General features: G+C 40.3%; 1 protein-coding gene across 1 annotated transcript in view; it reads right to left on the bottom strand.

Moving 5' to 3' along the window:
• The window catches only part of LOC139724928 (nose resistant to fluoxetine protein 6-like), a 35859-nt gene that overhangs the window by 9003 nt on the left and 12785 nt on the right, over positions 1 to 14071 (bottom strand). The window contains exons 6-12 of the mRNA XM_071636049.1: positions 13570 to 13737; positions 12659 to 12752; positions 11622 to 11901; positions 10709 to 10788; positions 9992 to 10105; positions 8822 to 8966; positions 6829 to 7012 (exon numbers count right to left, since the gene is read on the bottom strand). Of these exons, the coding sequence (XP_071492150.1) occupies positions 6829 to 7012; positions 8822 to 8966; positions 9992 to 10105; positions 10709 to 10788; positions 11622 to 11901; positions 12659 to 12752; positions 13570 to 13737 (1065 nt within the window). The remainder of the gene's footprint in view (positions 1 to 6828; positions 7013 to 8821; positions 8967 to 9991; positions 10106 to 10708; positions 10789 to 11621; positions 11902 to 12658; positions 12753 to 13569; positions 13738 to 14071) is intronic.

Genomic DNA, 14071 nt, shown 5'->3' with positions numbered 1-14071 from the left:
AGCTTGATAAGCATATCTATGCCCGACAAACAAACGGACACCAAAAAGATTGTGCCACCTCAGGTGGTACCAACAACCCATTTTTCGGGTCTTGGCCCATGGACTATATGAGAGACTTAATGAAATGGATGCGAAAGTCTATGAGCGACTTTGGCTACTCTGAGATTTATATAAAGAATATATTCCATGATAACAATGTGGAATAAAAAGTCAGTTTTTCATAACTATCTCGAAGGGTTCTCTCCAATTTTCAGCTACACTATATGAGAATAAAACATGAAATGAATACTAAAAGATACGATGCACATGGGTGCACGTCACGAGACCGACACCCACGAGTTATACAGCCCACTAGTCGTAGAGCTCACGAGTCATGCAGCCCACGAGTCATACAGCCAATGAGTTATACAGCTCACGAGTCATACAGCCCATGAGTGCGACACTAAGCCAACAAGGCCCACAAGACCGACACATTAAGCCCCGTGTTTTATCTGTGAACTAGTGGGCTGTTTTTACCTATAGTGTCGAACTCATGGGCTTTATTTGCCCAGTGTCCAACACATGGGCTGTATGACTCGTGAGCTGTATGACTCATGGACCTCTTTTCTTGTCGGTCTTATTAAAACAATGACCAAATTAAAGTTGTTTAAAATCAACAATACAGGAACGAACAAAGTTTTTTCTTGACCGCCGTGTTTATTTCTTTTAAAATACGTTCAAATTTCAACGTATGAACCCATAGATATCGCCACGTTTTCTCGTGTTTCAAGCGAAACCAAAGAGAATCGCCCGTACAACACGTACGAAGCTATATTCACAACATGTCGGCGAGCGTTGAAGTATAGGCCAGTTCGTAGTTCAACTTTGCGCATGAGCAGAAAAAGGTTATTTGTACCAGTAGGCGTGAAGTCTGGTTTTTAAATTTAATAGGCGTTTTCACATCAGCCCGATGTTTCGAAATAGCGCGCTATTTTCTGACTTGGGACATTGCTTGGGACATTAACCAGATCACGAAATAGCGCGCTATTTGGTAATGTGAATACAAATTAGCGCTAGTTTTATCGCTCTGATCGAGAAAATTTCTCGAGCCCAACTCGGGAAATTTCCGAAATAGCAGGATAATCAATGCTCAAGTTCAAGTTCAAGTTCAACTTTATTTCCATTTCCATTGAATAAACAAAGAAAAATAATATACAATACATTAACAGAACATATTTGTGACAATTTCAAAAAAAAAAAACGTACATGTGATCACGAGTAACAACAGGAATTCCTTTTCTAAGGTATATACAAATACATAATACAAAGACTAGAATGGAAATGGAGGGTCCCACTAAAAAGCAAAGCTTGTAGGGTATGGGACCCTCGGAAAATACATACAATGCGAACTAGCGCGCTATTTGATAATGTTCGGGCTGATGTAAATAGGAAATTAAATATCGCGCTAATTTGCGATCGCGAAAAATATCTCGAGCTTGGATTTTTTTATCGGGTTGATGTGAAAACGTCTATTGAGATAAGCATAATTATGTGATACAATGATTATTCATGCTATCCTCGTAAATGTTACTTGCCAGTACATCCACCTGACAGCAGGTCCGGTATATGGGCAAGATTAACAGAAACGGGATAGAAGTTCATTTTGTCACAATACATGTTTGATGAGACTTTCGCCTACTGGATTTGTAGGCTTCTTCAGATTGGCGAAAGTTCCATCAAACAGGTAAATTACAACTGATTGTGACAAAATTAACTTCGTTCCAGTTGGCATTCAAATCAGGTGAATCTTTTCAGCGATTAACAGAAACAAGAATCACTTTTTGTTAATGCAAGCAATGCGAAATCAAGAAATTGATGCTTCCTCAATTAAGTTGACGGACCATATTCTGGTCACCTGGTCTACGCAAGTTCATTCTTTGTTTGAATATGAATATAATAAATCGTTATGTCGGGCAAGCCGATGCACCATTACAATTTTAAAACGAGTGAAGTGCCTAACCAACCGAGAAAGTATAAAGGTCATTTGTCTCAGTAGGCGTTTTCACATCAGCCCGATGTTTCGAAATAGCGCGCTGTTTTCTGACTTGGGAAATTACCCCGATCACGAAATAGCGCGCTATATGATAATGTGAATACAAATTAGCGCGCTAATTGATCGAGAAAATTTCTCGAGTCCAACTCGGGAAATAAAATTTCCGAAATAGCAGGATAATTAATGCGAACTAGCACGCTATTTGATGTTTGGGCTGATGTGAATAGAAAATGAAATAGCGCGCTCATTTGCGATCGCGAAAAATATGTCGAGCTTGGATTTTTATCGGGCTGATGTGAACGTGCACGTGAGCTAATTACAAACTGGCTTATTTCATAGGCATGCCTCCGGAGCATGCCTAATAGAGATCGCCATGTGTTGCAACCGTTTGAGGGGGGATTGCTGTTGTTTGTTTGTTTGTTTTGTTGTTGTTTTTTAAACAACTCTGCCACAGCAAGAGAAACCTGCTGATAATGAGGATTTTCACTCTGCAGAGTGAAACTATTTCGAGTATGGAATTATATGTGTTGCAAAATTCGGAATAACCCCTGATGATGGGTTGAAACCCACTTACGACATGAGCACAGAAAAAATACGATCAGGGTTTTCTCCTTTGCACACAGTACTGCAGCGCGAAATGACGGATCAACTGTTTTAAATCCTGATATGTTTGGCTTGTTTCCTATAAACAGCTGTAAGACTGTCTCAAAACACACAAAAAAGAGTTATGAAATCGGACGTGTAAATATTTATTTCTGACAACCGTTGTTATCATTATTATTTTCCTTTTTCAGTGTTTGTGATTCCCTGAGTTATCTCACATACTAAATCAATTCCTGAATACTTTCCTATTTCAGTGTTGAGAAAGATTTTTAGAGAGAGAGAGAGAGAGAGAGAGAGGGAGAGACGGACAGAAAGACCGCAGACATGACATGGACAAACAGGGAGTTGGTGGAGGAAAGTTACTGAAATTAGCTATTGTGTTTCAGCACATACTACAAGAAATTCTCGCAGCATGGTGTGACGCATGCCCCCACCGTGTCGTCAGCAGGTTATATAGCTGCTATCAACATATTCATTCTTGCTGAGAGAGGTGTAAATCTGAGTGCACCAATCATCTAGCTCAAGTGGCATAAGTGCTACCACGAGAAAATTATGATAGTGGTCCTTTTTGGGTATCTATCTATACTATGCGGACATCAAAATGTATTCACTAGTATTATCGCTGTTGATGTCTTCAGAACTTGCTTGAAAAATATTCATACATATTTGAAATCCCATCGCGTTTGAGTAAAAGCAAAACAAAACAAACAAGTAATAAACATATGAGTATGCAAATCGACGAAAAATCTGGCAAGGGTGAAATCTGTAACAAGATCTAGATATAATCGATATTCATTATCGGTGACTGACATGAAGAAATCCACAAACACGCACAAGTGTGAAGTTCCATCGTTTTACATTTACATTCATTACAGTTATAACAACACGTAATCATTCTGTTCGACTGGTTCACATGCACACACACACACACACACACACACACATCAAAAGTTTTCATGCATTTTCAAGATTGAAGGAGGCGCAGATTGAACAAGAAGGAGAAGCAAGAAGTCTAGACTTACTTATTAAAAAAAAACACGGAGAGAACAGTTTCGTGACTCGTCCGGGTCACCCCTTCAGCTCTGACTGACTGGTGAGCGTTCACCCGTAATGGATGGATGGCGATGTTATTGCCTTTATTGTTTGTGCGTTGAGGAATTTTCCGGATCATCGACTTGTATCTTTGGTGAAAGCTGTGTCAGGGTCCCTCCGCTGTTGAGGGAAGGATTTTCCGTGTTCATGTACACAGCTCCAGGGACTCCTCGTTCAAACCTTCTGGTTTCTTTGTCAAGAATGACAATTATCTTTGTCCTCAGAATGATGTCCCGCGTTGTTCAGATGAATGAACACAGATGATTCGTTCAACGCTTGTATAGATCTACGTGCTTGAAAAGACGTTTGTGGAGAGGCTGTTTGATCTCACCAACGAAGACCAGTGTGCAATTCCACTCTTTGCGCATGAACAGAAATGGGTAATTTTTACCAAAAGCCATATGTTGGTTTGTAACTTCACTCAAGCCCTGTCTTAACAAACCTTACCCGACAAAGTTAGGACACCGTCCAGAGGAGAAACTTCCTCGCCTCGGGCAATAAAACCGCAGGAGAGAGCGAGGGGTACCGTTTTAATATTAGACGTTTTCAGATCAGCCTGATGAAAAAAAAAAATCCAAACTCGAGATCTTTTTCGCGATCGCAAATTAGCGCACTATTTTATTTCCTATTCATATCAGCCCGAAGGGAATTAGCCCGATTTTTTTTCGAGCTAATTCGATAGCTCAGCAGCGTGAGTAGAGCGCGCGCTTTCAAAAAAAAAAAAAAAAAATACCTGCGATTTGTATGCAGGTTGCCTCCATCGATCGGGTCACACACACTAGGCATGATGGGATCAGGGAGGTGGGATAATAATGCATAGCGCTAGTTCGCAGATTATCCTGCTATTTCGAATTTTCCCGAGTTTGGGTAAAGAAATTTTCTCGAGCTTATGCCCCAGTCACATAGACATCCCGGATCACCCCGAACCACCCCCGATCTGATCCGGGGTGATCCGCGGGAGATCCGTGTTGACGCCTTGGACATCCGTGAACATCCGTGGATGTCCGTGTAGATCCGGGGACATCCGTGGACATCCGTGGATGTCCGTGTAGGTCCGGGGACATCCGGGAGGCCAACACGGCAACTTTTGGAGGTCAAAAACATCCGGCGTCATCCGGGGATTGCCGTGTTGGCAGAGCAATCCAGGGTGGTCCGTGTGGCTGCCGTGTAGCTGCCGTGTTGATCCGTGTAGATGCCGTGTTTGTCCGTGTAGACGCCGCGCTCTTCCGGCCTTATCCGTGTAGCTGCCGTGTTGATACCGGGTGTACAGGCATACCAACGCTCGTCGACATTCCATCGAGGTCAAAACTATCTCGGATATCCCTGGATCACCCCGACCTCCCCGAATCTCCCCGGATCTCCTCGGATCACCGTGTAGATCCTTGAGCATTCGTGTTTATATGTGACTGGGGTATTAGTTTTTAGATTAGTGCGCTTATTTGAATTCACATTATCAAATAGCGCTCTAGTTCGTCAGCGGGTTATGAAAATCCAAGCTCGAGATTCTGAAAATAGCGCGCTATTTCAAAACATCTGGCTCATGTGGATGTGTGCCCACTGATGCGAAATCCCCGCCTTTTTTTTCTAGATTGTGCAAAAAGGGCCGCCTTTTTTTTCTAGATTGTGCACATCTAGGTAGGCGATCGTGTATAGGGTCCACGGTGTTAGTATTAGTAACCAAAACGTGGTTATAATCATTTGAACTACATAGAGAACGTGATCGGCGCGCGGTGTGTTAATCATTCTCTGTCTGCAATATTGTGCATGCCTGTTGAGTGTATCAAAGGAATGTTGTGGGGGTAATATCTGAGTAATTCCCCTAGTTCGATTTTCACCGACAGTCCTCAGCAGTATGGAAAATATTCCTCGACGGATCCGGAAGTTTCCTCGACGTATATAACAAGGGCAGTAACATCGCCCACTCATCAATCTGGGGTGAATTCTTGCCAGCCAGTCAGAGATAAAGAAGTACAAAAGTGTAGATACCTAGATGATACCAATATGATGATTTTTTTTTTCTGATAGACGTTTTGCCACATTGAGCCATGTGGACTGGCTCACTGAGATTCAAACGCCTTCTTTTGCTAAAATACTTTCAAAATTAAAACGCGTTCTTAACCGTCGCCATGCAGTTGGCATGAATTCTATGCACTACCATGCTATTATCACTGCGTGCGCAAGTACAATAATTTCAGTTACTTTTCTTAATTTACAATGATTTGCTCTTCCACGCAGAACAAACCAGCGATATTTAGGGGGTTTAAATTATGCTCGTACAATGTTTAAACTTCTGATCAATAGTTTTGCACTGCTCGCGAAGAGTGTAGTGGAAATCCCCTATCAGGGATTTCTATTCTTCAAATGCAGAGATGAGCATGATCAGCTTGGGGGTGACCTTCCCCTCCCTGACAAGATTTACTGATCTTAGAGTTACTGCTACGACTTATCAGTAGTTCATCTCTTCACAAAAAACAAACACGATAAAATCTTTGATCAGTGGTTTTAACTCATAATCAGGAGATATCCCGCATTCCGAAACTCATGACATTCAATATACAAATCCTTCTCGAGAGCCCGTCCACAAAGCTGATGTATATAGTGACCCCCCCCCCCCCAATCTGATGTGCGTTGAGCATGCCCAGGTCGAAGTTGCAAGAGTGGAAATAAAACTAGTACAACTTGCACTGAGATTCGGGATATCATTAAGTAGCTATGCCACTTCGGGACCAGAGATATCAATAATTATATACTAGTATGAGAAGGACGTCTGGTGTGAGCACGAGCCATGATTAAACTCTTGGTTTACCCGTTACTAAGGTTTGCGGGTGCATTTCAGGAGTTGAAACGAGGACTGCTTAAATGTTGCTGTGTAGGATTGCTATTCTGACGAATTTCTTTAGAGAAAAAAAAATTCATTTCTTGATTTTTCTGGCACAACGTGGCAAAGATGAATACAATATCCCAACATGCAGAAAAAGAAGTGAGTAAATCAATCGGGTACTGAGTAGGCACAGGAACTGGAAAGCATGTTATGTCATATCATCGACAAGGAGTTTGGTTCATTAGGACTAATGAAAGACGAAATGTTTCTCTCTACTGACCTCCATAACCGAAGAGACAAGCAAAGATGATCCAACAGATGGCGAGCCCCCACGCAAAACGACTAAATGAGAGGTAGATGACCGACTCCCATTGTTCAATGTAGCGGTCGTGGCAGGACCAGATGCCATACACAGCCCCGAACATGGTGCCAAGGGCACACAACCACAGTGCGACCACCACGACCTGCAAGTGCACACAGTAAAACAAGTTGGTGCCCCTTGTTAGATGATACGCTTACAGTGTGCCACCTATTGTGTTCGTCAAAATCTTCCTTTCTTGGTTGATTTGATCTGGTTGATTGTCCAGTCCAGATTGAATAACATTTTTCTTTTCTTTTCTTTTGTTTTTTTGCGGATAATATTATATTCGTATGGCAGGAAACAGGAAGAAAATACCAAAACAAATGATTTAGAGTGTGAGAATGGATAACGCGCTGTGGGATTAACTATCACTTCTGATATAATTCATATCCATATAATTTATATCATTATGTACTATGCTATTGCTTTTGCCTACGTACTGTAATACCCCTTGGCCCTATAATGAATTAATCTAATACACATTAACAATGTATATTCATAGTTATGCCATGCTATCAGTACTATATGGAATGTTGGTATAGCTCACCTCCATCCTCTATATCCCGACTGAGGCCCACGCATAAGTCACAAGTCAATCTCTGCTTTGGACGTGAATCAGCTTAGGAACCTCGGAGCTCATAATTATGTAATAGTGTACGCACAGCATATCATACCATAATGAACAGTACTAGTTGCGTTCAGACGGTGATCCGTACCTTCGAGAATAAGCTCTTGCCCCTAAACTACGACGCGCGTCCGCTAGGCGAAGCTTATCCTCAAGGGTAGCTTACCATCGATGATAAGCTCCTGCCCCCGTTATTATGAGCGAGTCCCGCTCGATGATATATATATAAAAAGAATAGAACCGGAAGTTCGCTATAACCCTAGTACGAGAGGCATCGTATTTATATTCTGGAGGTTGACCTGGAAGCTAAAGGGAGTAGGGGGTTACGATGAGGTCACGCTTAAGTTCAAGTTGTGTCCGTTGAAAGAGCGTTAATCTGAGAAATCTCGCGGTGCTTATTATCATCGAGTTAACTTCAAGTTAACTTACCTTTGAGTGCATCTACATGGTACTTAATCAAAATCTTATCCTCGAAGATGGCTTAACTTCGAAGTTAATTATCACCGTCTGAACATAACTTTATATGGGTAAATGGAGTTTATATTTGTCGTTATTCACTCATTCAGTAGGCCTAGATTTATCCTCTACGTTGACGCGGTTGTGGCCAGTGTGTTATTGCGCATGGTTGAAGTAGCTATCCAATGGGAACAAGCAGAATTAAAAGGAATCATTGGCCTGTTGCTTGCACGGTAATTACCAAATTTTCTTGCGATCAACAAGAAAATCATCGGGATATCTATGAATAGCCCGAGTATACTATCGGAAATAAATCAGGACTTAATGCTTTCTACCCTTTTCCACGAAAGAAAACAAAATATGGCCTAAGTGTGGAAAGGATTTAAGCTATAGTAAATATTTTTCTGGTAATTCTCAATTAAAAAAAAAACAATCAAAAACCGCACTTGACCCACATCCAGATAACATAATAATGTATGCTGTACAGGGATTGTCTACAACTTTATTTCGACTTTAACAGTCTATAGATCAATAATGTGTGACAACTTGTGGAGTATGTGATCGTGTGCAAGCCGTATTTGATATTATATTGTTGTGTTTGTTTGTTTGTTTGTTTTTTGTATTTTTTTTTTTTGGGGGGGGGGGGCAAACCTAACGGAGTTTTTAAGCGTATTCGAATGTGAACCAGTTAGTGACTTGCCGTTGTATGCAATGATGATAAGGGGAATTTTAACACAAATGCTTTGATTATTTCCCTCTAATTGGGACATTACCTACTGTGTTCTGTACGGTGATAGAGAGTAGCAATGATAAAATGAAGATAAACAATACCCAGTGGATGTTAATTTTCTTGTCCTTCAGGTTGTAGATTACATAGCCGAGGAACATCCCCAAGATGTATGTGACGATACGAGTGTAGGGTTTACCGTAAATGTTGTCAGCCGCTGGATTATTGGCAGTGTTGTTGTTGTATAGTCTGTAACCGAAAGAAAGAGCATTTCAGATAAAGTAGAACAAATCAAGCTCGTTCGAACAAAACAGTAAGAATATTGCATCATAAACGGGAGAGTGTTATGACTTTTGGAGGTTCAGGAGAGCTGTGGTGTTGTTATTGTCGTCCATGCAAATTCGATGACCAGAGATGACTTCATGATTTCAGCATCGCTTGCAGATAGGAGTTCACGCAAAATGTCTTGTTTATTATTGTTTATATGATAAAAATCATTTTTTTAAGTGTTACATACAAACTTCTTGGAGTATTTTGAGGCGATGTCATGATCTTCTGATTTAATCTTGAAGTTCTTGAGAGCAATATAACTGCTTCACAGCATGTTTGTGTGTGAGTGAGTGTGTGTGTGTGTGTGTGTGTGTTTTGCTAAACATTAAAATGTTACTACCTTTTTATTTCGGTAACATTTTAACAGAAGTTACAGTTGTAATTCTGTTTGTTCGACTTCTACTAGATTATCAATGAATTCAGTGTATTATTTTACTTCATTTAAGTCACATATAAATGGGAATGTAATTCTTAACTAACAACCTCAACCTCTTCCCCAACAACACTACATTTCAATTCTAGAAATGCCAAAACTTCCCCGTTTGGAAGGGGGATATACTCCGTCCAACATCCTCCTCCCGCTAGGTCCATCTCCATAAACTATTGTGGGTTTCTCATTTGGCTGGAGACTATAAGTTGTCGACCTGGGGGGTGTTTCATCAACGTTTGTCAGCGCTGACAACTTGAATCACCATAGTATCAGTCAGTGACCAGAGCATCTCAGCCAATCAAAACCAAGGATTTTGCTGAAATTGTCAGCTCTGACAGTTGTCAGTGGGGAAGATGCTGTGTGTGGGTACACCATTGTCCAGTTTGGATTCGCAGCCAACTTAATGGCTGCCCTCCCTCTTGGCGAGTTAACTCAAAATACTGCACATAAAATATTCTTGCCCCCAAGAAAAAATGTTCCTGCATACGCCATACACACAAAAGTCATTACTCACGGTTGAGTGCCGTATGGATTAAAGTTGTAGCCGTAGTACCAATTTAGTCCCACATTGCAGGCAAGAGACGCCACCAACAATGATGTGAGCAAAGCAAGACCAGCCTTTCCATTCCTAGGAAATTAAGAGCAAGGATAAATCATTATAACTAACACCTTCAAAGGTCTATGTGTTTATGAACACTAAGACATGCGCGTGTTAGCATAGTCTTGTTTGCCCTCGTTTAACAGTGACGAGAAACTTGAACATAACTCCTCCTCGTATTTGTTTCTGCAAACACAGGTTTTAACAATCTGTTATATGGACTATTTTAAGTGGTCTCCCCTCTCCAGTGTGTTTGTAAATTTTCCTCATCAGACGCTGGAGCTACATCCAGCATATAACTGTCTGTGAAATATCTTCTATTAGGTATACTGATCGTGTTTACATCTCCTGTACAATATTGCTACTTAACAATTTCTTTTGATGTGTTCACCTTCACATATATAAACAACGCCGTTTTTGCAAAAAAAAAAATATATATATATATATCTTTTGCCAATGGGAAGAGAAAAACTTGTATATATATCAGAAACTGATGAAAGATTTGACACATTCAGACAACAATGCTCGTGGCCTATTTATCTTTCGTAATTTTCACATTCTTGAGAGCAGAGTCTACTTTTTAAAAAAAAAACGCTGCAAAAGAAAACACAAAAAAGAAACACACTGGCCTACCTGTAAAGCACGAGTAATATAAACGGACTGATGATGTAAAACTGCATGTCGTTCGCCAAATACCAAGACCACCCCATGCACTGTAATGTAACCCAGAGAAAATGAAAACTTGAATGTTCCCCAGCATCTCCTTGTCTCTACTATGAACATGTTCAATCATCAAAATTGGGACGAAATCAAAATCTTTGCAGAATTAATGTCAATCTTCATATAGAGAGTGCTGTTACATGTCATTATAGGTACATTTTCAACAATATTGTCACTGGTATAGGGGCAGAACAACAAAACATACTTTTCCAACATGCCAACATGGAAGATGAATTAGGGCACTTTCAACTGAAAACATGCCCTTCTTCATTTTTGTGCCGGTACAGAGTAAACTGATTCTCTTTCTGCAATATACAAATAACTCATTTTTTTTACTACTGAAAGTGTATATATACATATATACATATATATATATATATATATATATATATATATATATATATACATATATATACATATATATATGTTTTTCTGTATCATTCTCTTCTTTCTTGCCTTGAAGACATACATTTCCTTAAATTTGGTAAATTCCTTTCGACAAACATTGAACATGTACCAAGCAACTGTATCATCTTCTCCTTGGGTCCACCATAATTATATTCTTCGGTTATGTGGCGTAATGATTGTGTTTATTTGGTCTAACAGACAGCAGTCAGCAGGTTTCTGCAGTAGTTTTAGTTCGCCTCATACCTGTGATCTTAACATACTCATCGGGTTCTTCATTTACCTGGTACGTCGCTTTATACCATACTGTGTATGTGGCTTGTCGTTAATCTTTTCCGTCAACAATAGTGGGGGAAATTATGAAATGCCTACAATAGATCGATTATTGGGAAAACAGCACATTTTCAGAAAGGTGTCGTACAGTATCTATCAGCTCTCCAGGCCATGGATAGAGGTTGTTTATGTAGAGAAAGTTCGTCCACCAGGTTTCCCTGCATGCGGTCCTGACCAGTTCGTGTTGAGCGTCTGTGCGGGGACCCTGAGCAAAGTGGGGTTTAAGCAGGGCCCAGATTCCCATTGCTGCTGCGTAGGGAGGGGTGAGGCGCCACCACCGATGAAAATAGAAAATACCCCAACTGTAGACTTTATCCATATTCTTCTTGGCTATTTGCCGCAGCGTGAAGAAGGTGACGAGAAAGCCACTAAGAAATCGTGGTTAACAGTGGAAATAAAAGTAAGTGCAAGTATCAATATGTGTGCTAATTGCATCAACTAGTTACTGTGAAGAAAAAAAAATCTCAAAAAAAATAAAGTTCATGTATTTTGCCGGGATTCAGCAGAGGAGCAATACGGTCCTCTCTCTAATTTGTCACATTTTCAAGTTTGTTTATAGCTGTATTTTTTTTTCTTCTAACCATTGCGTCGAGTAGATTCCATTGTCTTGTGTTAATGGTGCGAAATATGCACTCAACAGTGTCAGACAGAATCCAGCGAACAGTATTCATATAACTCATCGACATAATACTATGAAACCAACACCAATGCGTATATTCTATATTGATTTTCCAGGCAACATCGATTTAACGGATTGTGACACATCCGCATGTAAGTCGTATCTCGAAATCTTTAGGAATGTAGTGTTCTACTGCTCTAGTGATAATCATTTTATCTAATCTCTGCATGTGAAATCAAGTTCAGTTCAAAATTGTTGAAAAATCATATCAAAATGATAATCATGAAAAGCATTAACGCGTCTTTTTATCATCATAAGCAGATTTCTAATAAGAAACATGCCGAGATCTAAAGTTTGTTGTATTTCTTTCTTCTCAAACATTTTCATCGGTTTGTTACATAGTGTGTAAAAGTAGGCGTTGATGGAAGTCAACTGGTGAGGAGACGAATAACTGCAGATGGTGATAATTTTATAAAATATCATTCAAGATTACAAATACATTGTACCTCATAACGAAGAATGTGTCAACAGAAAAAGATGCATTCGCAACCCCAAGGAATCCGAAATTTGAGGTTAGCTCAATGGCTTGTGCATCGTTATCTGCACAGGAAAACGAAATAAGAACAATATTGTTATTGCAGAGCAAAGGAATAGGCTACTCGCCAAGTACCAAATATCACAGATTACGGCTCGTTTTTCCAAAGGTTTGTGAATCCAGAAACTATTCCAAAGGTTTGTTAATCCGAAAAAGAAATAAGGTTCGCACATGTAACTCTGAAGGTTCGTTAGCACGCACCCTTTTCTTTATTTCACATTAACGAACGTTATATCAATTTCGGATACTTTTGTATACTGCGCTTACAGGTAAATTGAAATGCCGCTCACGTTAGAAGCACTCGTTAAATACTCAGCACTCAGTGTGGGACCAACTCATGCAAGGGTAAGATGCGGTTGTATATCCCAAGGCTAGAATAAAACAATCATGCAAAGGGGACATCGATATGCTGTTTAACTTAGTTTTGTAAGTACATATCTGTACCAAGTAACTAAAGGAATTATCCAACATGCAAGGAATGCTTTACATACCATGCTATCAGGATAATATAGCCCCTTGTGTCCCTTGAATGCAGCTGTAATAGGCCTGTAACTGCTTTTTCTCGAAGTACTCTAACATCGTGATACGTGAGTATTTTTTTTTTTTTTTTGGGGGGGGGGGGGGGTCCATATAGTACTTGACTTTGATGGACTCACGGTGGCACCAGCATATACTTTTTTTTTCAATTTGGATTTCTCTTCGGAGGGGGGGGGGGGCAGAGGCAGTGTCGCCAAAATGTTTTGTACGACTACTGTGACTACAGTTGGACCAAAAAACAACAATATCATAACGAAAGAGTGGCAAAAGTATAGGCGATAATACCGATGTAAGGGATGTTAAACTGGCAGGTGTGTCCCAAGATGATCCAGAACATGCTGATGACGCGGAGACCGTTCAAAACTGCCATGTTGCCAGCGGCCTTCTTAGCGCTGAGAAGTTTGCGACCATTCGTCACTGCTGAGAAGGACATCATGGTTCCGTCCAGTACAGCTGGGTATGTCAAGGCATTGAAACAGAAAGTGGTATACAATGTGTATGAAGATTACAAAGTGTAGTGATGAGGGGATTTTGATAGAAAAAGCGAGAGGATAAGTGAGAATTAGATTCAATCTTATTTTCAGATGGTACATGCTTTATAGGGTAGGCCTATATAGCACCTGAGGGCGGTGAAGAGGGGTTATATAGTTGGTGTAAAGTGCAGAAATGAATGATACTTGATATGTACAGGACGAGGGAGTAAAGAGAGAAGACAGTGGTTACAACGCGTTCATCGTGGGAAATATCATGTATTGGACCCGCCACATTGATTATGCAAATCAATTAT

This window comes from Diadema antillarum, unplaced genomic scaffold (assembly GCF_040938485.1).
Source record: "Diadema antillarum isolate AM-2024a unplaced genomic scaffold, OU_Dant_1.0 seq00000005_RagTag, whole genome shotgun sequence".
NCBI lineage: Eukaryota > Metazoa > Echinodermata > Echinoidea > Diadematoida > Diadematidae > Diadema > Diadema antillarum.
Note: the sequence above shows the minus strand (reverse complement) of the source record. Positions and strands in the feature narration are given on the sequence as shown.